Source organism: Melampsora larici-populina (assembly GCF_000204055.1).
Source record: "Melampsora larici-populina 98AG31 unplaced genomic scaffold MELLAscaffold_73, whole genome shotgun sequence".
NCBI classification, from domain to species: domain Eukaryota; kingdom Fungi; phylum Basidiomycota; class Pucciniomycetes; order Pucciniales; family Melampsoraceae; genus Melampsora; species Melampsora laricis-populina.
Window position 1 is genome coordinate 155,405 of NW_006768837.1, and position 27,338 is coordinate 182,742.

Sequence of the window (27,338 nt, forward strand, 5' to 3'; positions counted from 1 at the left end):
GGCAGACTTTTTATCTTGTGAATATCACTTGCACAGTTGTGTCGAGTTTCATATTTACAAATCCGACATGCTGGATTTCTATCTTACATGTCTCACATCCCATCACTCGGATTTCCAATTATCAGGTTTCAATCTTGGGATACGCGCCTGTTGATTAGCATGATGGCTCTCTTATGTGTCTCTCCATATCGCTCACTAATCATTCAAACTATTATTTAGACATTCATTTGAAATCAATCACCAAGATTATTAGTTCAAGGTGCTAAAGCTAAAGTAATAAGAAAACAATTCAAGTAAAACAGAAAAAGTGTTCAATTGAATTTTTGAAAGGACGTGGTCAAACTCAGCTGCTTGAAAAGATTTCCTACGCGTACTGAAGTACTGAAAGGAAAACGATTCAAGTAGCATGCAAAAAAAAGTGATCATTATATTTTTGAAAGAAGGAGGTGATGCAAGTGAGCTGCTTGAAAAGATTTCCTACGCGTACTGAAGTACTGAAAGGAAAACGATCCAAGTAGCATGCAAACGAAAAAAGCGAGTATCAGATTTTTGACACGTAAGGAATTGATGTGAGACAAGATTACGAATGATTATACTCGGTGGGACAATGAGATGCTGAGCGTTTATATAAAAAATAAAGATGATGAAGATACAATTCCAAATGAAGTGCTTTTGCATGGCTAGGCTAACTGATAAAAAAATTGATTCATTAGTATCGGGCTGAAACAAGGGCCCAGGAGATTAAATGTCCTGTGCTCCGTGAGATCCCTGAGGAAAAGATACTCCTGCCATTTTCCACCATCTGTTTAAGGGCCCAGGAGATCATACAACTCTGCGCATGATCAGAGCTTTCATTTGGATTTGACCAGGGACAATGTTCTCTGGACTCATCGTCTATCCTGGAATCAGATTGGATTGATAGAGACCAGCGATTCACTAATACAGATGGCTTGGTACAGAAATCTAGAGAAATCTTCTCGAATCGAGCGAGATCGAGCAAAAAAAAGAAAACCACAAAGCGCCACTGGAAAAAAATTAAACAAAAACTGTACGTCTCATCAGCCCACTCAGGTCCTCTCACAGAAGGGGGGATACGGCTACCTACCTTCCTGATCGGATGTCAATTGGGTGCTTGTACACCACAGGGGTGTTTTGCCCGCCTGCAGGCGGTCCATCCAGGCCACCTGGAGACGGTCTGCCCTTCTGCAAAGGTAGGCGGTCTCCAGGTGGCCCTCACGCGCGACGTCTGGCAGGCACCTGCTGGGCTCGCCGGTAGGCTGGCTTGCTTGCGCCCGCTGGCGGGCTGTGATCTGCCTTCCGTCCATCAAAAAAGCAGATGTACACAGTATGTACATTAAGGACAGAACCATGTCGTAGTCCTCAAGCAGATACTTCAGAATTTCCATGAAGGATTTGTTACTTTGTATAATTATATACAAAAACAAGCGACTCCGAGTTCAAACCTGAGCCAGGATCATCACGAAAGACACCAATCATATCGTGATATTGGTTTCACGAGTGATTAGCGACTCTTGATGTCCTCCAGACTCAAACTTGACAATGATATCACGTAAAAACTACACTTGGCAACCTTCTTTCCAGGTCATTGATCGTTTTTTTTGCAAAGGTTTGACAAAATTAGCAGGCAGACAGGCCGCCACCGCGTATTTGGTCTGACGATGGCCCAGAGGCCGACTACGGCCTCGATTTCTCTTGTCCATCTTCAGGCGGTCAGTGGGCCGCCGATCGATGGCCTGCCAGCCGGTCTACAGGTGGCCCTCAGGAATGACCATTCTCAGACTAAGAAAGGCCATTTCTAGACTCAAAGCCCCTCCGTGGTGTAATGAGGAGTGTGATCCGGCACATCAAGTTGATCCGTCGGTACAGATGCATCGGGTAATGATTTTGTATGCGATCGAAAATCAAATTCATCGAGTTCACTTCAACTACTCATCGCTTTGGAAAGACTGCTTCTGATCACCAAACTCTTTACAATCTCAAGATCAATCTCACATCTTGTATCATGAGTGATGGTTAGTATTTTCAAATACCTCAAATTTCATTCAAGCTGGACCAACTCATGACTCTTGTTCTGTCATTTCAGTCAACGAGGTCGAAAACCTACTGGCTTCCCGTCTCTCAGCTCTCGACCCTAATGCAGCTGAGGAGAATACCTCCGTTCTGAACTCGATGGGTCTAAAACCAGAAGACACCAAACCCGACTCTAAGCCGAAAACTGGATTGCCCATCTCTCAACCCACTGCTTCGCCTGGTCTGTTTTCTGGCTAAAATTCAACGCGAAATTGTTTTGTTCTCATGACCATTAAATTATTTCGAATTTGATCAGAGTCACCAAAAGCAGAAAAATTTCCTCAAGATGATCCGGTAGCAGAAATCACTCAATCAAAAGGTGAGGAATTATGCTTGAAATCTTCATTTCAAGACTTTATTGACCTCTGGTCTTCTTTTCAGCCTCACAGCTCTTACAAAACCTATCACATCAAGTCGAGGTACGTCCGATCTGAATTTTAAAACCATCGTGATGGCAAGCGACCAATCACATGAAGACACTGTTTTAATCAACTGACTTGACTTTTATTGATCCGATTCTCTGAAGATCAAACTTGCGGACCAACAAGCTGATCCTAATTCACCACTCTATTCCGCTCAATCATTCGAAGATCTCAAATTGTAAGTTTGCATCAAATCCGCTTGGCCTTTTATGATCAAGATATATCTAATTTTCTTGATGACTTGGGTGATGTTCATGTTGATAGGAGGCCTGAACTGTTGAAAGGACTCTATCGAATGGGCTTTCAACGTCCTTCAAAGATTCAAGAGAGGGCCTTGCCATTACTACTTCAAGACCCGTAGGTCTCCTTCTTACCAAGATTCTACAACATCGTTCAGCATTACATTGATGTTTTGGGGCGTGGGGAGAAAGACCTCGTAATATGATTGGTCAATCTCAATCTGGTACAGGAAAGACTGCTGCGTTTGTCCTGACGATGCTATCACGAGTAGACCCGAGTAGGAAAGTCCCTCAAGCAATTTGTGTTTGTCCATCGCGTGAATTGGCGCGACAGATTTTGGATGTAGCAGATCAGATGGGTCAATATCTAGAAGGTGTGACCAAGTGTTTGGCTTCGAAAGATACCCTCGTAAGGGGTGAAAGGATCGAAGCCCAGGTCATTGTGGGGACACCTGGGACAATCAAGGATGTGAGTATTCCCTCTTCAAGTTGATTATTGCAAGTGTCTTTGATTTCAATCAAAGCTGATAAAACACATTGCGGCTTGTTTTGATTCGTTCAGGCTCTCACTACCCATAGAATCAGTGGGACAAGAGAACCAGTGATTGACCCAAGTGGGATCAAAGTCTTGGTAGCAGATGAAGCAGATGTATTGGTGGGTACTGGTTCACTAGGTGAACAGTGTATCGGGGTCAAAAAGTCTGCTCATTCCCTTTGAATCCTTATCAGTATAATCGTCATTTGACTGATGGATTCGTATCTCAGTGCGATCGGACGACAAAGTTCATCAGCTCAAATCATCCTTTTCTCAGCAACATTCCCAGATCATGTGAGGAAATATGCATCGAAATTTGCTCCTAATGCCAACGAGATTAAATTGAAGAAGGAAGAATTAACCCTAGAAGGCATTAAACAATTCTACATGGGTAAGTCAAGCCTTTCTGTTCTCGCACCGTCTCTTACATTCACGTACGAAATCAAGCTGACTTTGAAAATCGCATCAAGATTGTAACGATAGGGAACATAAGTACACAGTATTAGTAGAGCTCTATCAACTATTGACTATAGGTCAATCGATCATCTTTGCCCAAGAAAGACGAACGGCAGATGAGATTGCACGTAGGATGAATGCTGATGGTCACAAGGTTGCCGTACTACATGGAGCTCAAGTTGGAGAAGGAAGAGATCAGACAATTGATGACTTTAGAGAAGGTAGAAGTAAAGTATTGATTACCACCAATGTGGTTGCTAGAGGAATTGATATCTCTCAAGTTGTGAGTTGCAATTCTTGCTCTTGTTTTGGGATCGGAGGCTGATTCAGCCTCAAATTATGGTGATGGATAGAACTTGGTAGTTAATTACGATTTGCCAAGGGATCCGATGAAAGGAGGGGCCGATGCTGAAACTTACTTACATAGGATCGGTAGGACTGGAAGGTTTGGACGAAAAGGAATTTCGATTGTCAGTATACTGAACTCACTATCTATCTATTCAAGAGCTCTTTGGAACAAGATCTGATTGTTTGTTTTGGTTGGGGTTATGTTGTTAGAATTTTATTCATGATCAAAATAGTTATCAAGATATGATGAAGATTAAATCCGATTTAGAGATATCAGACGAACAGTTGGTGAAGGTAGACACTAAAGATTTTGATGATATGGAAAAAGTAAGTTATTCAATCACGCGTCACAAGATCAACTGTGTTGATTTTCTTGACGTGTTTCTACTTGATTTTTATAGACATTGAAAGCGGCCATCAAAGCATGAACTACGTATCATAAGTATGTGCATGGGATCATACTTGCTCAAATGCCAACACACTATGTATACATACCTTTTGTCTGTTTACGGTCGGCGAAAACCTCCAGAAGTGCTTGATTTATGTATGGGAAAGACTACTACTCACCATCGGAGGGATGAATTGCAGTGTAAACAGTGTAAACCATTTCTTTGAGCAGTTGGAAGGACACCCCGCGGCTTCTGGAGTAAGAGATGACTTGGTTGTTTATGATTTGCATTTGAATAAAAAGATAGCAGCTCAGTCAATTGAGTGTTTTTCCGTATAATCAACCTTTTAACAATCACTACCGCGTCGGATGTATGACCATCTCATGAAGCAACCATTACACACTGTGACCTTTTACATATCTTTGCGCTCAGACTTGAGTCTCAAGGGTTTTCCCGCTACTAGCTACTGAGGGAATGTCTTTTGAAAGAGGCTTTCATGATCTGCGACTCGGACAGGTTTCCTCAAATGAGATTACTGAGACTCTGCCCGGGGGTTCGTGTGAATGAGAACGACTGCGTCGACATTTACTGCGGAATGTGGTGACATGTGAGTGATAGGTGTATGTGGTAAAGAGTGACTTCCTATTTGTCCCATTTCATGCGACCAATCAGCAAACTCATCAGGATCATCAACAAAACACTTTAACTCACAATCTTACCACTCACCTCACTACGTCATGGCTTCCATCCAAAGGCTCTTACGCTCATCAGTCATCCAGCCAACGATCAGATTGACTCCTCAAACCCCAAGTCTAGTTCGGAGCCAATTTGTCACTCTTCAAGCCTTGAGGTCTTCTCAGCGAGGTTGGTGTCTTCTTGATGATTTGAATGCGATCATATGGAAATCATTTTGCATCATCAGAAGCTGAGAACTGTGACTTGGTTTTCAACTCGCGCGTCTCAACGAAAAAATAGCTTATTCGGCTGGTCATGCTCCTGAAGAGACTTACCCGGTTTTCAACGAACGATACACACAATTCTTTGATGGAGTGGAAGACTTGTTCGAGGTATGTAGGATGTTACCTTATCATTCATCGATGAGGAGGGAAAAGAGAGCTGTCGATGGTTCATATGGTTGGATCGAATTGATTGACTTGAGTTTTCTCCCTACTGGCTTTTGATACGGGTTTAGCTTCAACGAGGACTTAACAACTGTTTTGCTTATGATCTTGTTCCGGCCGTACCCACGATCGAAGCTGCCCTCAAGGTGAGCTGCTTTCTATCCGATGTGGTAAATAGTCGGACCATCAATTGATATCTTTCCTCGACAGGCGGCTCGACGAGTCAATGACTTGCCAACGGCAATTCGAATTTTCGAAGGACTAAAAGAAAAGGTCAATACCATGGTCATCCAAGTCTCTTCATATATGGTCAACTGAAGTTTTTTTCTTGGATTTGAATCGTAGGTTGAGAACAAGACACAGTACCAGGCTTATCTAGATGAGCTCAAGGTTCTTAAAGAAGAATTAGGGGTGCCAACAAAGGAAGAGCTTTACGGTCAAACTCTTTAGTAGGATCTTTCATCGCTCCCGATTTGTGCTGCATTCTTTTGATATCATCACATATAGAAATACACAAAATTCGACACAGCATGTGTAAATTTCTTCTATTGCCGAAGCTTGACGCTCTTCATGATTAGATTATTAGTGTGCCTCGATCGAAGCATGGCTACCAAGTTGGTGAAGAGACGCCGTACGTTCGTCAGAGTTGTACGTACAAAAGCTAGTCAGACCAATTCATTTCATCATCATCAAAGTACGAGGAGATCGTGTTCCATCGCTGCAGAAATCTACATGGTTGGATAGCTTGCTCGTATGTGAGCAACAATTTAAGTTCTAGCTAGTATCGTACCTATCCTGGTGACCTGATGTTGAAAAGTTGATCTTGGTTTGCCATCGGTCTAAATATATGGGATGCCCTGTCGCGCTAACCACTTTGCGAATGTTTTGGAGATGTCCTATGATACGCATGTTGATCCAGCTCCTTAAGCTTTGCGAGGACCGACTCCTTATGTTGCTTGCTAATCGAATAGCACACGAGGTAAGTCACTGGCGTTGTCCAAGTAATGAATAACTCAACATATATAACGCTATCCGAAAGAAAGGCGATTTGGCCCACACAAGGCCACGACAACTACCAAGGCGAGTAGTGACAAAAGTCTAGTTTGTACTGAGCTATCGTAGATCGAACTGGTTGATGACTGGAAATGAACGCATCGGTCGACTTGACGGTGTGACTCTTTGATGACCAAATGTAGAAGCAGCTAATCTCCAAGACTTTCTCGCTTGGTGCACGATTCAGCCGGCAAAGTCGATAACACCGTCCCAATGACACTGAGCTTGGCAGCGAACCTTACTCAGCTGGGCGAGAAGAGGTTTCCTATTGGTCAAACTTCGGTTTCCTTGACCTATGTGAATGCACTCTCGCTTTCGATTTTGTCTTTCTGTTTGAACCTGAACATTGTGGTGAATATTTCATACTTACTTCCGACCACTTCATACCATATATCGTACCATATATCCTTGTGAAAAAGGTATTCGGAGCTCGCCTCCTGTCAGTTCCTAATCCTTTTTAATCACAATCACTTTGTTTTAAGTAAACCATTTAGTGCTCCGAGCTGCTCTCGAGAAAGTTACGCTCTCACCCCGGGCGACCTGGTGTTGTCTGTTTGTGGTATGTACTACTCTCGTTTCCTGCCGTCTCATCTTCCTACAATGCTGACGTTCTGATTCTTGAGTGTTTAGGTAAAAGCCGAGATATCTTTGTCTATCTCTCTCTCGAGTCCTGTTTGTATTTCTTTTGTGCTTCAAGCATGCCAATAACGCATTCAACCCTACGATGTGCGGTGAGCAGACTCTGACAGATGTTTCAGTGAGATATGCCCACTCATCTTCATGTTTCGATTTCGTCGTGTGCAGTGTCTAGAAGGGTTTGCATCCATGATCATGGTCTGGTTCTTGGGTGTTTTCATGATGTCTCTATCGACCGCCAAACTGGGCATTCACGGAAGCGCTTACTTGGCCATCTCCGTCGCTCTCGCTGTATTTCTTCTGACCCATATCATGTAAGGGTGTATCATATTGGCAATGGATAAAGTCTCTTGAAGTTAACTGATAATTCCTACTTTGAACGTCTGATTGCAAGTGGTCCCATCTCAGGTGGTCACATCAGCCCAATCGTAACTCTATCTACCTGTATCACCGGTCTTATCTCACCTCTCAAGGCTTTGGCTTACGTGTCTGCTCAAATGACAGGGGCCACCCTCGGAGGCATCTCCCTTGCAATGGCCCTAGGACCACGGGCTGCAGATGTTCAGAGTTATGGCTGTTATTTCAACCCATCACCCAGCTTTGCTTTATCTCACGCATTTTGCTTTGAGTTCATGAGCGCATTGGCCAACATCTCCATGATGTATGGTAAGTGGTCTCATTCAACCCTAATAACATTGAGTGTATTAAACTTTTTATACCGCTCTTTTGAATCATCAGGATACGGTATCAAGGCAGATTCCTCGACTACACAAGGTGGCCCAAAGCTAGCACCGCTTCTTAACGGCATCACTCTCGGGTTAGTCTATTTTCAATCGATCCATTTCCAACTTTTGATTTATCCTGTTTTTTTAGCCTTTTTGTCTTTGCGTCTTCTGGCTTCGCCCCGGAGAACTCTTATCTGGGAACCATAGGTTATCCAACGCGATGCTGGGCCACTTCCATCGGTCGCATGCAATTTTCTCAAAGTAATATCATCTCATCCTTTTTGTGTTGCCGATAATAAAAGCAACGGAAACTCATCATATTTTTTCATTGCATATTCAGATGATTGGATTTATTGGATTCCAAGTAAGCCTTTGATCTCTCTTTCCCCCATTCTGAATCAATCCTCATTGGTACTTCTTATAGGTATTTCTGCTTCCATAGTACATGGACTAGCTTATCGTTTCTTGAACCCTTTTGGCGAGCCACATATGGGTAAGATCTTAGGTCACGAAGAAATTTCCCAAAGTTCACCAAAAGTGGTCATCCAAATGGATGGACCAAGGATCATGCAAGAAGGTGCCCAAGGAAGTGGAAAATGAATCAATCTTTTTCTCATATACAAACTTGAGAATCAATCTTTGGTTTTTCATTCCGTTTAATCAACGTCTCATATCTTCACCTCGAACTCATATATGAATAAACCAATTCTCCACTCATCTCAACCACTTTTAATTCTACAATTCTTAAATGAAAACTCAACATACATGTTTCATAACAAACCCCTTTTCTTTCACATAAATAGATGTATACTCAATTGTGGTTGTTTTTCTTGTTTTGAACCCAATATCTTTTCTTTCTTTTCTACATCTTTTCTATAATTTTTCTTCCCACTATACATAAACATACATAGATTGCGTTCTCAAGTGAAATTTAACACCTTTTTTTTCTTTTTTAACTGTAACTTTGAGTGTTACTTTTGCACACATATATCCTTGTAAAAGTATTTTTATTGACTTTTTTTTGTTCTCTATGTAAGCACAAATTATTTTTATCAAAATTTAAATCAATCAAGTTTCATCATCTCTTCAAAGGAAACTTATTTTTGTTCTATGAGAATTCAACTATCGGTCTTGTATCCATTCTCAAACGTAATCTTTGCGAAGCAAATTTGTTACTCGGTTGAGAATACGAATTGCAATTTGTAAGACTTACCTTACCATGATCATACAGTATATTAGTCAGTCAATAACCACAAGAAGCGCATGCATGAAAGGTGCTGATTTCAGTATCTCTTGCTTTACAAATACATGTATACAGAGCGAATTTTAGCAAACTTCAAAAATGATCTAAAAATGCCATAAAATTAAAAATGATTCATAATCAGAGAGATGATTGAAATTGGACACAAAAAGTGGTTTTGAGTTTGGGATAATGCTATTGTGCTTTGCAGAAAAAATGAGAAGAGAGATCTTTAGTTTTTTGTATCGTATAAATAATGAAATAAAAACAAATGAAATGACAATGTCTGTTGTTTTAAATCAAACATATACAAAACAATAAATGGGTGTACAATTGTTTTTTGTTTTTGGAAAAAATGTTGAGGATGCTAAACTAGCAATTCAAAAATGAAATAAAAGATGCAATTGTGATTGTTCCCCGCCCTACTTAATACATGTAAAATGCCAAGGATAGATTTGATGATAGTCTTGATGGCATCAAAGACGGCTCTTCAACGGTTGTAATGTGTTTTTGTATGTCTTTTCGCATTTGAACTAGTCGTGAATCGTTTGGAACAGGAATGGAATTCGCATGCAAATGGCCTTACACCGTCATGTGCCACAGCTGTCATATCAAGAGAGTAAAGAAATGAGTCGATCAGTGATTTGTTGAACGACATGTTTACATAAAGAGATATTAAAGCGTGATTGGAATGGATGAGTGGACTGGAGGCAATACACATCATAGCGCACTATTTGCCACATATAAAAAGATTGAAAGGTTTTGCGAAGATAAGGGGGATAGAAGGTGACTTAGACTAACTTTGATGTTGTGACAGACTAGCTTGTCTCGCAAACTCTCGCCCGCAGATCTTACAGGTACTGTGATCATCATACCAGCTCGTCAGTTAGCTGACTTCGACATGGATCTTGAAACAAAGAGAAATTGAACTGGTACTCAACAAGTACGAGCCAGACGGTCCTTGAGCTTTCGTATTTGTTTTCTTTGCAGGTCTAATCAGTTCCGACTCTGCTGATCGTTTCATGCTCTCCCTCCTGTATGCTTGTCCGGCCATTGGCTCGAAGTTTTCATCTGTTCGTCAAGCAGCAATCTTTCTTCAGAGCTTGCCGATTGTTAGAAATAAATTTAAGAGACGGAATGGACTTACAGTGCAGGCCAGGTGTGAAGGTAGGCGGCGGAGGGCCGGGCGGCGGTGTTAGTTGCGTATTCACATATGTTGGAAGCCCATATGTGAAAGGGAGGTTGAGCTGAGAAGCCTGGCATGGCTCAATTGGCGGTGTAGATTTTGATATCGGTTGTTGAGGTGGAAGAAGTGATTGAAAATCCACAGGAGGTAGCGAATAATCTTGTGGAAATGATGAACTAATCAACGTTCCAAAATCTCGAGGGCAAGGCGTCTCGAAGAAAGACGTAGAAGGTAGTAGCGCCGGGAGCAATGATTCAAGATCGAGATCAAAATCTTGATAACCAAGCACAGGCACCGGCATTGCCAATTGCGAGGGATCTGGCGGTGAAGCGTAGGTAGTGTAGCCTTGTAGGAAGTCAAATGGAGATGAACCTGAGTCGGTCATATTGGTGTAAGTTTAACCTTTGGTGATGATAAGGTGGTTTAGGATGATTCGCTTCAAAAAGACAAAGTAGCTATGTCAATGAGTTGATTTATATGTGGACGATGCTGATGGAAAGCAGCGAGGATAGTTGAGTGTGTTTATATGCGAATTAGTGAATTACCTTTGACGGTCAACAGCTATTTTTTTTATTTATCGATTGATGACGACACTTGGCTTTTGAGACTTTGATGTGATCAGTTTTGTTGCGATGTGAAGCTTTTTCAAAGAATCGCCCTATTTTCGGTTAGCGGCCGAACAGTCAATATTTGCCGAAATAAACCCTGGGACTCACGCACTTTATAGCCTTTTTCGTGCCGTGAATTAGAGGAAGAGAAAGAGTGCCTTCACAGCCTGATGCCCCGCTTTGGTTCCACCATTTCCCGCCCGACATCATGTGACATTGGGGATGGCGGAAACCAAACATTGGACATTTGTCTGTCTGAAAGGGCTGTCAGGTCGGCGAAACGCGCGGGGGAACTGGCAAGTGCCCCTCAACTTTTCGCTGAGACCCAGGATATGCCCATGACATACTGTTACTGTGTACATACATATCTACAATCCAAGCCCAACTGGGTTCCTCCACTTTTGATGAGCATGTGCCTGCGATGTGTTCTGTGTAGGAAAGTTCTGCACATATACTTCCCACCGTGTCCAAACCACAGCATCATTGTTTTTATGCATTGCTTCAAGTGCCTCCTGAGCCGTAGGCTATCAGACACTGTAACTAATTGTGCTCCGGTCCGGTAAAACCCCTGTGGGGAACAGGACGCGTGCTGGCTGTTTAAAGCACCAATAATTCGACAGGGGGGATGTGAATGTTTTGAGGAGCTTTCTCTTCGGTTATGGCGGACCAAACCCAACGGTTTTCCAGTCGCCAAGTCGAGTTGCTGAATTTAGCGATACACTCGAACGCTTTCGGGTTCATATGGCACATTACATACATTGGCGTGCCATTTGTTATCAAGAATGGAGGCTGCTGTTCATCACAAACATATGATACCCTGTCTCAACCTCCAGCATATGTTATTAGATAACCCGGGAACAGCCGGAAACACCCTTCTGTGTCTCTCCAGGGACGGGCTCATCCCGAGAAGGCCGATCCAAACAAATTTAAATATGTCAGACATCTGTGACTCGCATCCCAACTTGCAATTGTGTTTCGATGAGCGGAATGATGAGTCAAGACCCGAGTTCTTGTGAGTTTACTGATGCTCTTTAATCCGAAAGACCTTTGATAACGCTCCAGCTGAAGTCAGGTTTGAGACACCGCATTCGTCCACAATTCCAGTTGGCCAATTTTGGACATTCCAGACGCATTTTCGTCAATTGGGCGCTTTGTGGCCTGGGCGTAGATCACGTTGACAGCCAGGCTCGACGCTCCAAGACTCCGAGTCCCATGATAGCCAACTTGGCTATCATGGGACTCAGCCCCGGAGTCGAAATTGCGGATCCAATTGGTTTCCAAGGTTTGCCTGTTTCCCCGCCGTAATTTGACTAAGTAATTTGCCAAGACTCGTATTTACAAGCAAGTTGTAACTTGTGGGATCGCAAACTTGGTGCCGCGTATGCGGCCCTCCGTGGCCTCCTTGCGACACAGCACATGGACATGGAATGTCATTTGGTGTACAGCAGCTCAAGTTTGATGCTGTTTGGTCCAAGCTATGTAAGCTTAACAAAGCCTGTCACGGGCGCGTTTGCCGCGTCCTCGAAGAGGGGCTTAGGACAGACTCATTTTTTTTGGCGGGGGAGCTCTTAAGATAATTAAGTCCACTTCTTTACTTTTGTCAAATTTTCCCTTGGCACCTCTTCACAAATCTACATATTTTGGTGTGCATTTCATGTGAAAGAGGACACTCTGGACAACTTGAGCGCTGTGCAAAAACTGGGGTTCAAAATCAGAATACTTCCTCACAATGTGAACAAACAAATGGGGTGCCAAATTATGCAGCAAGATGTGGAGATCAACATATCTAATTTCTGGACCTTTTTGTGGAGAGGGGAAGTTGAGAAGTCAAAAAAAGGACCTAAGGAGACTTCACTCTTGAAGCTCCCCAGCCAAAAAACTTGAGTAAAGCATCCACAATGGTACCCAGATTGTGCCTAGCTTAACACAATCCCAACCAATTGCAGAGATGTCCCTTGGAACCTGTAGAGGGGGGTCTTGCCATTTAAATGTATTCCAAAGCCTGATAGGATTTTTGCTTTGGCATTGACTATCTCTAGACATCATTCTCACTGTCTCACACAATCCAGAACTTTGAGGTGCTCTTGTGAAATACAAAAGGCAAATTTTTCTGATTCTTTTGCCCACTTCAGATTCTTCTGAGATGCTCCAAAATCCAACAATCAGGCAGATTGGTGATTTGAAAAATTGAGATATTTACACACAAATCTGCTACAACTACACATAAATAATGTTCATTTGTTTGAATCAGTTCATGAGAGCCACTTTTCACCGCAGTTGTGTGATAAAGGCTCTTGAAAGTCACATTCTTGGGTATGCATTTCAAGCCAATGTCTTTCCATGGATGATGTGTTGTCATATGAGTTATGTGAACAAGATGAAGGAGAGTATTCCGGCCAACTCATAATTCTAGAAAGAGTGCATGTTGTAAACTAAGAGTCTTTGAAGGATAAAGACTCCAAAACAGTCAAGAAATTGGATTCTTGCATTCTTATCAAGCAGGAATATGTGTTTAAGTCGTAAGTTCCTCCTCCACAGGCTCCAGAGGATGTCTGTGCTTTGAGGAGGGACTTAGTTAAGTTAGTGATTGTGCGGGCTCTTGACAATGTAGGGGTCAAAACGCAAAAGACCGCTACAGCGGATGTCAAACCCAAGGTGAGATGGCAAGAGCCCGCAGATTTTGAGAGGAGCTCTCCACATCAATCCACATGGCAATTACACAACATCTGTACAACCAAATATTGCAAAAACAACTGCATCACTCCTTCAATATCTTCATTGGTAGTTGGAACACATTTTAACTAACAGGAATTGGAGGCAGGCAAGGTGGCTTTGAAAGACAAGCTAGGTTTTTATGAAAATCATGTCTCCTCATTTTGAAGAAGAATCTTACTGACTCATGGTTTTTAGTACAGCAGCTCTTTTATGTTGCTCTTTGCCTTCTTCATAAAAACAGTGGTGTGGTAATTTCTTCTCTCTCATCTTCACAAATTTCATTATATTATGTTGTATCATCTATATTTGTTATCAGTTTTTGGCTTTTAAAATTTCCCTCGCAAGAATTTTTAATGGTTTAAGATCAAGTAAAAATTTATACCCACTGCCCCTTCCATTTTCACTATATATAGAAGTATTTATCTTATCACCATCACACCGGGCTTTTGCTTTGTTACAATTTCGAGTTGGAACCTCTGTGGCCTTCCTGTGTCAATTAGCAGTGTTGTAACAAAAACACGCCAAACACTATTGCTCAAGCATATCAATTTGTTCAACCAATTTTTGCCCCTCAACTTTAGGTGAACCACTGTGTACTCATTGGTTTTTTGACACCCTACATCCAAAAACCTATATTGACGGTCTGTTTCAGAGCTTGCACAATACAACCATATATTCTCAAGTACTCTCCGGATCATTCTTCTCCTGACTATTTACTGATATATCTGTTGTGTGATTTGATAAGAAATGTGAGATTCCGATAGAGTCGCCCTATCGGTAATTATGCTCATGTGCCGGTGATAGAAGACGATCGGCCGCATAATCGAGCTTCACGGCGCATCCATAAGCAAAATTGGTTGACTTGCCCGATGCACACATAATTATTTGGAAGGATGTCACGTGCTATATTGTCACAGTGTTGGTAACCTTAATTTAGACACTTTGACTGAAGCGGTTGGAAGTGACGCTAATGAACAGATGATGCGTTGCAATGCACATCGGCGAGCGTGGATTCACTTCCAGAGCCGCGATTGAAGTCCCGAGAAAGGATGGAATTATCATAGTGCTATATCTTGCAACGAAGATTTACAAATCGATCACCATGGTGCGGTCGTTCGAAAACTCGTTTTTCACGGTTGAAAGTAGCGAAACTGTGTGATTGTTGAAAGTTACTGTATATTTTGAGCATACTACTCATTGCAGTCAAGCCTACCGGAAAGGATTCATGTATGAATTTGAAGCTCAAGCACAAAGAGAATGCAAACAGTGTTCAGGCAACTGAGCTGATCCTGAACGATATCAAGCGGACGACAGTCACCCACTTTGAGAGAAGCCAACCCCCCGACATAAGCTCCTTCTGAAGCTGCCACTCTTTCTGTCATCACAAAGAGTGTTTTAGTTACTCTGGCTGATTGGATCCTCGAGCTGGCCGCTCAACTGAAGCTCTCTATGAGTCGCAATCAGATCATTTTTGGCTAAACGCCAAAGTAGTTTACTCAAAGAAATCATCATCATCCGACGTTAAACTTATACCAATACAAAAAGCTTTTGAACTCAAACTTACATTTTCGATCATGTTACTTCGACTATCTTTTGGATTATTGCTCATCATGCGCTGGAGCGCCTGGTGCCGTAATTTCACCGAACTTAGTCAGTGATAGGTTCTAAAATTTTGCTCATCTCAACTTGGCAAACTGCCCCAAGGGCTGACGGTGACTGTGAACCTATCCTTTCCACAGACTCTATTGAAAAAAAACCTAATATTGAACCAAAGCAACCAACCAAGCCATGTTACTTGATAGGTGATCGCCCGCTGCCAAAGAGGACAAAGATTCCAGAGAATGTCACTTGCAGCTATCAAGTCAGTTTGTTTTCAGATTCGCTTCTGATGGAAATCATAGGCTGATCCATGATGACATGATGGATTTATTTTCAAATAACGTACAGGATCTAGTTCTTTCACCTATTCCTAACCTAGTTAAAGATGGCGTGACGTTGGTATGTGGTTTTGTAGCTGTTGGAATCAAACCTCGCAAGATATCGAATATTTTGATTTGACATACTCTTCTTGCCTTCGAATCTCGTTCATATATATATAGTCTTCTATCAATCCTTTATCAGCTCCAGACTCCGTCCAATTTCATGATGCCTTGAGGAGGTTTGTGCCCAGAAGTCGAAACATCGAAGAAGACTCTCGATATCTCAATGCTTCACTACAAATTTATCAGGCTCTGAGCCTTGCGTGTTGGAGCATTGGTGGGAAGGAATTTGATTATTACCGTCAGCTTTTAAAACCGTGCGTTAAGTTTGATTATTGATACAAGTTCGAATGTCTTCAGCCTCGGACTCGTAGACTTCACGAACTCTCGGAAGTCTGTCTTTATGAATGGTGCACTGAGATTCTCTTCACACAGACCAGCAGCCTTATTAGAAATCTTGATTGCTAGGATGAATCGTGATACGAAGAAGATCGAACACTCGTTGCAAAAGGTAAGCTATATTTTCGAAATTTTGCAACTCAAGAGAGCTCTTGGAGCACTCTCAAAAGCATTCGGAGTAGTATATTGACGTATCTCATATTCCATCTTCACCTACCAATGCCATACAGCTCCTCAAAACCTGTGGTGCATGTTCATCACAAGACAAATATGAGGTTATCCTCTTGGCGGCAACAGCTGGAGTAGATCCAAATCTTTATATTCCAAAGGTAAAAGGACTTGAATGCAAGGACCTCGCAGAATGTATTCAAGATGCAGCCAAAGAGCAGATCTTCTTAGCCAAGGCTGGTTCGACTGTTCATTCAAGGAGAGTACTGTCTACCCGAATATTGATTTTGGGATACGTAGTTTCTATACTTGCTATTGCTTAGGAATATCAATTCAAGCTTATCAAAATCAAGTTGAGACAGACCAGGAGTCTAAGAAGGGAAGAAACATTTGATTCCCAACAACGCATGTTCAGACTACTTCTTCTTATATCTTTTGCTGCGGAACCTGAGAGCTGAGCACTATCCGACTCCCGTAAGCTATGATCCCTTGCCCCCTTACACTCGCTGGGAATTTGTGAGAAATAAGGTCAATTTTGATATGCAAGCATATCATCCATCCCATTTCATAAAATCTCTCCAAAAGATTTCTTACAAGTGTGGGCTTTTTTGTTTGAAACTTGTTCTTGCATCCAGAGTTGATTTTGCATAGAATCTCAAAGACAGGGGAGGCATATTTACATCAAACTGCTCACATGCAAAGACTGTGAAATCAGATCACGCTTCAGCCTATTCCCAATTGATTTTTTTTAACGTACCCATCCTGACAGACTTGAATAACATTATTGAGATTAAAACAGCTCAATAGAGCGCATCATTGGAATTCTATGATGAGCTGAAGAGCTTGGCAGCTAAGCACGCAAAGATATTCATACACCAAATAGCGCAGGTCAGACAGCTACCTGAGCCATTCTTAGAGAATTGATATGTTACTGGATTGAACAGTATGGTGTGCATTGGAAAGGTAAGTTGATCCCGATCAGGGTGCTGAGATGGCCAAATTTTATCAACACATGAATCAAAATTGATGTGTTCCAACCAACTTTGACAGAAAACAAAAAGGCACAAGGATAAGCACCAGGGTTTGTGATCTGCTCACAATCTTTGATGCAAAAATGGGCAGGAAGTAATGTGTTGAATCCATTGCTAGGAGGATGCAAAGTCTTCATATAGACAAACATCATACACTGAGGATTGGAATAGGAAACTATGATATAAAGTGGTACAACATAAGGTGATTTATGAACCAATCACAGACTTGAAGCAGACCTGGTGAGATGGAAACAAGATTCTACAAGGTCAAAATCCCTCAAAAATGACTGTTGAAGGAAAGAGGTGCCCAAAAACCCTGTTTGTGAAGCTTAAAATTTCTTTGCCAATCCCCTTAATTTGCAGTATGGCACTTTGGTCCCATACTTCTTCTGAACCAATGCTAACATCATCATATGACCCTCAAGTTATGAACTGGAAGTATCTAACATGATGCATACATGTTAAAAATTGATGCAATAGATAACAAGTTCAACCATTGGCTTTGGACAGTTTAAGATTTGTTGATCAGCCAAGTTAGAATCTGGAGCTTATTGAACTTTACATCATATGAAGCTGTGTGGAAATTGCCCCTTCATCTTAAGTGGGTACTCAAACAGTTTGAATTCTTTTCCAAAATAAACTCAGGGATCCACACATCTACATATAGACTTCACTACAAATTGTACCGTAAATGATCTTCACAGAGACCTAACAAAGAAAGGTTCTCAGCCAATACAAAACTCACTTTTACTTTCACCTTTTTTTTCTTTTTCCATTGCTTTGATTTGAAAAAATTGTAAATAAACCAAAAATCTTCAATTGGTTCATTCATTCATTCATTTTAATTTGTTTATTTCAAAAACACATTTTTGAATTTTGTAAACAAAAATCAAAATCAAAATCAAAAGGAAAAAGTGAATAAATTCAAAACCAAATATGATGAAGTATGAAGCTTAAAAAGAACAAAAAGTTTGTAAAATCATCATGATGATGATGATGATGATGAATTTAAAACCTATCATTTTTAGACACTCTCAAACCCAACTTTTTTTTTCATAAAACCCCTATGTAGTTTCAATTTTGTAACCTTATAAAACGTTGCATCACCCCCCACAAAAAAATGTTCATTCAAATTCAATAAGCGAAAAAAAACAAATCATAATAAAAACCCCTTCTTCTTTCCCTTTATAAGCAACTCCAAAACCCCATTGTTCAAAAAGAAAAAAAAATGCAAGAGAATATATAGAATCAGATAGATATGTAAAACCAAAAAAATAAAACATCCCACACCAGAAAAAAAAAAGATACAAAACCTAAACCACACATTGCTTTTTGTCGTTTTTTTGGGGCTTTGAAGGAAGAAACACCTTACTAATTCATTAATCTGAGTAACTGACTATAGAAAAAAAAATCACAACAAGAGCTCAAGAGAAATTAAATCATAATCTTTTCTTCTGCTTCTTCTTTTGCTCTTGATGTGTTTCATCAATCAATCCAATCCAATCAAAACGAAAAAAGAAAAAGAAAAAGAAAAACATAATCAAACATTAAGATTAAACCAAAAAGTGATCCACATTTCTTCTTCTTCTTCAAACTAACTACTATAAAGACTCATTAAATTTCTTTTGAATGTTTGAAATATCAATCATCATTGATCTATCAAACCAATCTTCAAGTCTCAATTTTTGACAATTTCCATTAAATCAAACTCATGCTTCCTAATCTTCTTACAATCCATCGGATTTCCCGCTCCAAATCAATCATTCAAGTTTCGGAGTTTTCGTTCTCGCAACCGGGTCCACCGTCATCCCATATCCAACCACCGAAGGAATAGCACTAGCCGATAAACCATTCGAGCCAGCTCCCAGACTATCTAAAGAAACATCAGCCGAATGATGATGAAGCGCATAATCATCTTCACTCAATCCGGTCCAAGGTTTGGAACCAGGAACCGGGCTAGTGGCTCTCGATTGAACATTCGTCAACGTAGATTTCGCTGGAGATCTATAATCTGAAGTTAATGGGATCGAGGATTGATCTTGAAGATGATGATGATGATGCGAAGAAGTATAAGATCCAAGATCACCTTCTTCAAATCTTCCTTGTCCATAATGCCTCGATCCACCATATCCCATCTCACCATTTTCTAAATCATCTAGGTTTCGTTTGTCTACAGATTGATAAGCTTGAGTTGAATGACTATGACTTGATTCGATTTGTTGATTAAGATTAGTCCAAGATCCATTGGCTCCTTTATGTCCGATCATCCCTCGAAGTCCTGTATGATATCCTTTGGCAATCGATTCTTCTTCTCCTGCATTAGATGCATTCAACATAGGTAAATGTCTTTGATCTTCTGTTAAGAATAAATAAAAAGCTGAAATCGCAAACGATCCACCTGCCACTAAATCAATTAAATAATGATGTCTATTGTTCCACCCAAAAAAAAAGAGAATATCAATCCATCAATCCATCCCCCCCACCACACTTCACCCAGCAGAAAAAAACCATGACGATTTCGACTTGAAAACTTACGTTAAATACATTGTACTCCAATACAAAATAAAAGCATAAGTCCAATAAAGTACTCTCCATCTAGGAAAATAATGTGACAAGAACAAAGCTTCAAGTGTAGCACAACCCGCATGTAAACTAGGAAAGGCACCAAAGACGATCGGTGAGTTTCGAAACGTATTGGTATAACCTTTGGAATGAAACAAATGATCGATCCTAGCTAATCCACCGGCTTCTCCTAAGATATTATAATTCGCTGGTGTGATTCCATGACTTAATTCGTACCCTAGTTGTTTCGATTTCGATTTCGATCAGATTGGAAAAAAAAAGATAGGTTTGGGATTCGATGATTAGCTTTTGGTTGGTTTGGGAGGAGTCATTGAAGGAATCACTTACAAGGAGGAGCACAAGGAAAAAGGATTTGAACAGCTACACCGGCTAAATTCATATACCCAAAAGCTTTACCAAAGAACTTCACCGCACCCGGACCCCCAAAGACGAACAAGAAGATAGCCGTCACAAAGGGTAAAACGAAATGTAAGACACCATACGGTAACCAAGCAATGACATCTAACCAAGGATTCGTATAACGCGTGAGAATATCTGAGATATTGGCACCGTAGAGAACTGATTCCAAGGTAGGTAAGATGGACACCCAAATATGAATCCTGGAACGAAAACTCATGGGAATGTATTTATTGGAAAAGAACATGATCACCCATGTGAAGATCGGAGAAGCTGGTAAGAAGAATTGAGAGGTGAGAGGTACTAGAAGAGCCGTTGAGTAAGCTAGAATGATGAACAGTTTGAAGACTAAAGATGACGGAAAAAACAAACGATCAGTGAACCGATGATCGTCAATGATTTGATTTGATTTGAGGTTCAATGCGAGTTTGCTTACACCAAGGTAGTCCACAGATATATAAACTTAAACCTGCCACACTGATCATGATGAGATATTGAACATCATTCTTCCAATGCCAACGATATGATTTAAGTCGATTAATAGTCTTGGAAGGATCTAAAGAAAGATCTAATCTTTGAGTAGCCGCAACAATTGCATTCCTATCAACCCCGTCCGCGCCGTCCAACCAAAACACAAACAAAACAAAAGACAAGCATTCAAAACCAAAAATCAAAACTTGTTAGATAATTAAATGGAGATTGACTTACAATAATGAAGGAGAGATTCTTGTAGCGAAATTAAATAATCTAGAAAACAATAAATTAAAGTATCGAGAGAATCGACGAGTGGAAGGATGTAAGACCATCTTGATTTGATGTTCTTCAGTTGGTTCTGGTTCTGGTTCTGGTTGGATCCGAGGGTGAGCTTCGGTTTCCACTATCCTCATAATCTGACCTTTGAAGGGAAGGTGAACCACTTTAAAGAGTTTTCTTTGTGATGTTTAAGAAGAAGTGATCTGTTGTAGTGTACAATGCGGTACACAAACCTGAGACCCATCACGAAAACCCATCAAAAAAACCCATGAAAACCCTTCTGATTTTCGGGTTTTTGGCACGGGTTTTCGTGATGGGTTGCCTCGTAACCCTTTGTCCACCTCACCCCTTCAACTTACTATTTCCAATATGCCTAGGATCTCCGCCCGCAGGCAACTCTTATCATCTCTTGACGCCATGATTTTACTTCAAGTATCTCTTCTTGCGTCCACAACCACCATGACTTCACCCACTACCCCCTCTTTCATTCCCAACTTAATCGCTTGTTTGATGATGGTCTCCTTCATGGATCCCGACGACGATGACGAAAAAAACGACCAGTCAGACGATAACATTGGCCATCGAGAACGCAATATCATATTTGCTTACACGGTCTTAATGTTAACCACCATGGAACAGGGGGCCTACATCAACGAACGAAAGCGGAAATTGGAAGAAGACGATTCAATTCTAGAAGTCCTTTTGATGATAAGAGAAGAAGCGCAAAAAAGAAGATACCCTCTTCCCAGACATCGCAGGCCTCGTTGTAGTCGAAAGGCTCAGTGTTTCCAAGATTGGTTTGATGAAACTGATCGTACTTGGATGTCGGTGGTGCGTTCAAGAGATTGATCCGTGAAAAGTAGGGTTTGATTGATCATATTGCTTTCAATACCATCTTAGGCACGCATTCAAAAGGAAGACTTCACCAAGCTTCTCCACCGAATAGGATCGTCTCTTGTGTTTTATAACAATTCGACTTGTGACCAGGATCCAGTCCAGTGGCAGCTACTGGTCACATTGGCAAACTTTGGCTTATCGGGGAATGGAGGCTCCCGTAACGTGAAGGCCAAAATCTTCTCGGTGTCGGGTGAGTCAACGTTAATGTGGGGTAGCAATCTCTCAACTGAGCTTGAACTGACCATGTTTCACGTTGCCCAGAGGGAAGCGTGGACAATTATACTAAGCGTTGCATTACGGCGATCCTTGAACTTGAGGCGGAATATGTACGTTGGCCGAATGCCGAAGAACGAGCTAAAATTAGGACACGCATCGGGAAATCATCTTGGTTTCAACACTGTGTCGGTTTTATCGATGGAACTTTGGTTCCTCTGGCGGCAGCACCCTCCAAAAACAAGGAGGACTACTATACACGAAAGTCCATATACGCATTGAATTCACTTATAATATGCGATGATGAGCGAAGGGTACTCTATGCGCATCATGGTTGGTGCGGAAGTGCACATGATCAACGTGTATTGAAGTCAACTAGTGTGCGTAATCTTGGACTTTCATACATGTTCTAAATCATTCATACTGACTTGAATGATTTAGTTTTATCAGGATATGGCCGCCTTCTTTTCCGAGGGTGAATACATCCTAGCTGACTCGGGATATGCGTCATTGGAGCACATTGTGCCAGTCTTCAAAAGAACTCGATTTCAAGGACTTGCACCGTCACAAAATCACTTCAATAATGCGATTTCCAAGATCCGAATTGCTTCTGAACATTGTAATGGAATGTTACAGATGCGTTTCGGATCCCTCCACGAGCTACGACTAGCTATCAGCAACTCGAAAGATGCAGTCTTTGTATGCGATTGGATCTCGGCTTGTGTGGTGGTACATAATTTTGTTATTGCTGAAGGTTCGCCAATGGCAGGAATGACTTTGGCGAACTCAACTGACTCGGAAGTCGAAGGAAACACTACGGACTTTACGGACTCAGCTCTGAGGAGGGCTGAGTTGGAGTTAGTGGGATCTCAACGCCGGAATGTTCTATTCCGTGCTTATTGTGCTGACAAAGGCTATTGAAGGGGTAAACACAAAATTTAATGTCCAATTCATTGTTTTTTTTAAATCGTTTCACTTTGTCTTTTTTTGTGTGTTTGCTTCTTGTCAAGTTACTTTGGATGTAAATGTGTTAATGACTTAACAAACTCACTGTATGTGCAAGAAGACAATCCAATTTATTCATTTCAATGAAACTTCAAAAAAAATTCTGCGAGTGACATCAGATAGACATTCAACTTTTCTGAGGTACTTGAAATAAAAGATAAGACCAATTTTAAGCTTCATAAGAGAGACATAAACATGTACTTTGTCTCTTGAACAAAAAGAAAATACAAAAATTTTCATCAAGTGAAGCATTTCTCAGACCGTGTTGTTGATCAGCGTATAAGAGAAGAAATTAATTTTTTTGAATTGCACAAGCGCTCTACGAATTTAACTCAAGTCGGAGTGTAGCTAATCAATCGACTTTAAGTCAGTGCATAATGTTCACATTCCACTAGCCTGATGAGATTGTGATCCGGATTGGAGCGACTGTGAGGACTCGACATCGGGTAACTGGCGCGCAGCAAAGGCCTCTGCTGCCTCAGGATCCATTCCCCCTCGTAAAAGTTCCATAATCAAGTTGCCGCGAGCCAGGCGCAATTGCACATTCATCTCCGCGAGTGCAATAGTTTGTTTGGTTGCCAATTCATTTGCTCGATTTGAAGTGATCATGTTGGACATTGCGTTGGTTATGTTAAGGCTGATATTTTGTTGAGCTAACGCCGCTCGACTTTCACTTGCCTCTCGTTCTTCTCTGGTGGGGAGACGATTGAATAGGGCACTCATATTCAATGAGTTTTGAGGTGACTCTTTGCTTTTGACCTCAAAAGCGCTCGGTGACTCCTTAACACGGAGACGCTTGTTGGAACCAACCAAAGGCGTGGCATGTCGGACCGATCTTGTGGAAGCTGAGATACCGGGTGTTCCACGTTCTTGAGATGACGTGTTTTCATCGGCCAAACCAGGGTCGATCGAAAATTCGCGCTCTTGGTGAGGTGGAGTGTCGTCCAATACCGTATAAGGCAAGGTGCTTTCGGTCGGACTAGAGGTGTTCTCGTTGGTTGATTCAGTTAGAGGCTTTGAGCGGTGTACTTGATTACCGAGTGAGTCCTTTGTGGCCAAAGGACGTGCAGATGGACGATCTCGAAATACTGGCTCGAGTTCTTCATACCAAGGACACTCGCGTAAAATCCTGACTGTTAAATACATACAGTCAGTGAGTTTATATCAACCAACCAAATGAAACATCGAGAGTGTGTACCTTGAAGACTGCCACCACCAGGCTCTTCTTTCTTTCGCCTCATAGCCAATTTGAAAGAGTCAACCTCGGCCTTTGACACGGTGAAGTGGAAGAGTTCATCGGAATCATTCCCCTCGCCCGTGGCCTTTCGGAGTCCATCAGCTTTCTGAAACCAACCCTCAAGTTTTTTAATCTGTGTATTTAACTCAAAGTTAGTAAAAACGGAACTTGAATTTTTTGTACTCCGGTGATTGACACTTACCTTTTTTTCACACTCTCGACCTGATCTTGGCGTATGACCCATTTGTACAATGAATGCTGCAACCCTCTCGCGAACAACCACCTGCTTTTGTGTGCGCCATGCGTTGTAGTTCTCGAAAACGCTGCACCAATCGGCCACAAGATCGATGTCGGATTTGCCATCGGTGTCAGGGGTAAACCAGCATTTTTTTGATTCGTTGGCCTCCAACTCTTTGCTCTCATCGTCTCGAGTATCATCTTGAGATTCACATGCAGTTTCATTTTGAGAAGTTTCAGTTTTAGTTGGAGCAGAAACCGGTTGAGATGGTTGAATCAATTTGGATTTTCGGGGAGCTTTTGGTTGAGAAGGTGGTGCTGCTGATGGCTTTCGAGGTCGTCCTCTTTTCTTAGGTGGCTCAGGAGTGATCATCAGTGAATCAGGTTGTTTTGGAGAGGCCTGAGGTGTTACTGGTATGTTGGCTCGTAGTGAAACAAGAGACGATGTGACAGGATTGATGTGGTGAAGATGTAACCAAGCCTCTGGGGAAAGGGTTGGTACTGGGAAAGGAGTTGCTAATTGATCAGCCTGAGAGTTTGTCGGAGTTGGTGTGGGTGTGTTCTGTGGGAGAATGTGGCCTTGTTGCGGTGGTGAGGAAGAAGTAGTTGAGTCCATACTTCCATACTTATGTACAACTCAATAAATTTTTTTCAAGTGGGTATAAGAGCGGACCAAGCTTATTACCCATGAAAAAAACCCGTGCCAAAAACCCTAAAATCAGAAGGGTTTTCATGGGTTTTTTTGATGGGTTTTCGTGATGGGTCTCAGGTTTGTGTACCGCTAATGAATGAGAAATGATCAGTTGGTTGGGTGTTGGATGAATTGGATTGTAGCATTTACTCACCTTGCTTGGGTGTTGTTTTGATTTGAATGTGATTCTCTTCTTCTCTCTTCTCTCTGTTTGGACAATCAAAGTTTCAACTTTCAACTGAATTCACCTGTTCAATCTGTGAACGTTCATCCCGATCGTTCACATCTCTTTCACATGTTTCCTAAAAAGCTTCAAGATCCAATCAACTTCAATTTCAAATCCAATTTCTTTCACTAAAGTCGATTAACAATCAAGATGGTCACATCCATTCATCAACTACCACCCGAATCATTATCTCATATATTCGCTCATTTATCACCCGATGAAATGTTACTCTCTACATTAGTTTGTCAAACTTGGTATGTGATTTGATAACATAATCCAATTCAGATTTCACTAAGATCAAACAGATGGATTGGAATATCTTGATCTGATCTTTCATGTTTTTTTTTTTTTGTTTTAGGTATAATCTTATTAAAGATGATTCGTGTTGGCAGGTACAAACTCTTTTATTTTGATATTCAAACGCCAAGAAAAAACAAATCTTCTATAATCATATCATACGAAAAGAACTGATTATTTTTAGTCAAACTCTTTCAAGAAGAAAAAAAACTAATCAAAATTCTAAACCATTTTTGATATCTTTAATTCATGATGATCAATTTGAACCATATAGGCAGCATTTGAAATTTATTTTAAAATCCAATCATCACAAGAATTTAATCAAACTTTACAGAAATGGGAAACTAATTCAAAACAAACAGAACAAGAAGAAGGACGAATAAGAAGATCTTCAAATCAGTTTACAAGAATTGATCCAACAAGTTGGAAAAATGAATATTTGATTCGGTTTAAACTTTTAAGGTTCATCTATGTAACATCTTTCAAACCTTTCAATTTTTGTTTCTAATCAATATGTTTACTAATCAACATGTTTTCTGGTTTGATTACAGAAAATGGAAGAAATCTAAATTAGGCACGATAACCTATAACCCAAGCATAGGACCGATCACCGAAACCCATCTAAACCATCAAAGCACCGAATCCGAATCCCCAAACTTAACGATCACTTCCCTAAAATCCGGTACGACCATCCGTCTAGATCCATGGACCCGAAAATTAACTTTGCCCAAACTAGAATGTAATCCCACCGATCCCCCAATTCCAGTTCATTTAACAAACCATCTTGATCCGATTTGTTTTTCTTTAAATTCAGAGGGAAATCAGGTCTTTTGGGGTATGAGGAATGGAGAGATTAGGGTTTGTAGATGTGATGAAGTTTCTGGAGGTTCGAGAGTGGATCGGATCGGATCGGATGAAAGTCGTCATACGTTGGCCATCAATTGTTTGAAATCTATTCAAGTGTTTCAAAAACCTACACCGATTCAACTAGAACATCATCGTGAAAATGAATTAAAAGTTGGAACCAAAGCAGAAGTTTATGACTTTCTGGTGTCTTGTTCTTTGATGGGTGATCTTAAGATTTGGACAATTAAGAATGAACCACAAGAATCATCATCAAGTTGTTTAGGAACGGTTTTTTTGAATGATTCAGAAGGATTCAATGGGATTGGAAATCATATAAGTTTTGCAATCACCGAAGATGAAAACTATCATAATATCTTAGTGGTAGGCACTCAAAATGGATCAATTCATCTGTGGACCGGATTACGATTCTTCAATCAAGACTCTACCACCAACATCTTCACAAGTGCTGAAAGTTATCAAATCATTAATCCTATCGAAACTAATTTATTACAATCTATTAATGTTTTAGAAATCGATGGTTCTGGGAAACCTTCTTTATTGGTTCAAAGAGGATCGAATGAATTCTTTGAAAGACATTGGATTTCGAATGACAAAA

General features: G+C 41.0%; 7 protein-coding genes across 7 annotated transcripts; 5 read left to right on the forward strand and 2 right to left on the reverse strand.

Moving 5' to 3' along the window:
* Nucleotides 1-1,962: 1,962 nt before the first annotated feature.
* On the forward strand, nt 1,963-4,820 carry MELLADRAFT_45784 (uncharacterized protein; the record flags this gene model as incomplete). Its single annotated transcript, XM_007417426.1, has 13 exons — nt 1,963-2,033; nt 2,105-2,272; nt 2,348-2,410; nt 2,473-2,510; nt 2,618-2,691; nt 2,778-2,870; nt 2,945-3,221; nt 3,315-3,451; nt 3,518-3,678; nt 3,758-4,026; nt 4,097-4,213; nt 4,302-4,418; nt 4,493-4,820. 13 exons carry the CDS (start codon nt 2,024-2,026, stop codon nt 4,517-4,519), a joined length of 1,551 nt encoding a protein of 516 aa, XP_007417488.1.
* A 991-nt stretch (nt 4,821-5,811) lies between these two features.
* On the forward strand, nt 5,812-6,292 carry MELLADRAFT_57895 (uncharacterized protein; the record flags this gene model as incomplete). The annotated part of the gene is made up of 2 exons (XM_007417432.1): nt 5,812-5,874; nt 5,947-6,292. Coding segments are annotated over 2 exons (168 nt in total), but the record flags the coding sequence as incomplete, so codon positions are not given.
* Nucleotides 6,293-6,736: 444 nt separating this feature from the next.
* Nucleotides 6,737-8,615, forward strand: MELLADRAFT_112885 (uncharacterized protein; the record flags this gene model as incomplete). The annotated part of the gene is made up of 8 exons (XM_007417469.1): nt 6,737-6,770; nt 6,842-7,005; nt 7,459-7,604; nt 7,685-7,956; nt 8,029-8,107; nt 8,164-8,222; nt 8,356-8,379; nt 8,440-8,615. 8 exons carry the CDS (start codon nt 6,737-6,739, stop codon nt 8,613-8,615), a joined length of 954 nt encoding a protein of 317 aa, XP_007417531.1.
* A 1,130-nt stretch (nt 8,616-9,745) lies between these two features.
* MELLADRAFT_94810 (uncharacterized protein) lies at nt 9,746-10,826 on the reverse strand (the record flags this gene model as incomplete). Its single annotated transcript, XM_007417457.1, has 4 exons — nt 9,746-9,858; nt 10,057-10,133; nt 10,197-10,326; nt 10,403-10,826. The coding sequence occupies 4 exons, from the start codon at nt 10,824-10,826 to the stop codon at nt 9,746-9,748; spliced, it is 744 nt and encodes a 247-aa protein (XP_007417519.1).
* Nucleotides 10,827-15,605: 4,779 nt separating this feature from the next.
* Nucleotides 15,606-16,633, forward strand: MELLADRAFT_112887 (uncharacterized protein; the record flags this gene model as incomplete). Its single annotated transcript, XM_007417470.1, has 5 exons — nt 15,606-15,625; nt 15,666-15,762; nt 15,864-16,060; nt 16,104-16,254; nt 16,373-16,633. The coding sequence occupies 5 exons, from the start codon at nt 15,606-15,608 to the stop codon at nt 16,631-16,633; spliced, it is 726 nt and encodes a 241-aa protein (XP_007417532.1).
* A 1,762-nt stretch (nt 16,634-18,395) lies between these two features.
* On the reverse strand, nt 18,396-25,557 carry MELLADRAFT_50745 (uncharacterized protein; the record flags this gene model as incomplete). Its single annotated transcript, XM_007417427.1, has 6 exons — nt 18,396-19,768; nt 19,877-20,141; nt 20,252-20,668; nt 20,757-20,920; nt 21,029-21,276; nt 25,508-25,557. The coding sequence occupies 5 exons, from the start codon at nt 21,205-21,207 to the stop codon at nt 19,102-19,104; spliced, it is 1,692 nt and encodes a 563-aa protein (XP_007417489.1).
* A 166-nt stretch (nt 25,558-25,723) lies between these two features.
* Nucleotides 25,724-26,879, forward strand: MELLADRAFT_73426 (uncharacterized protein; the record flags this gene model as incomplete). The annotated part of the gene is made up of 4 exons (XM_007417444.1): nt 25,724-25,833; nt 25,938-25,971; nt 26,151-26,338; nt 26,428-26,879. Coding segments are annotated over 4 exons (777 nt in total), but the record flags the coding sequence as incomplete, so codon positions are not given.
* Nucleotides 26,880-27,338: the final 459 nt, after the last annotated feature.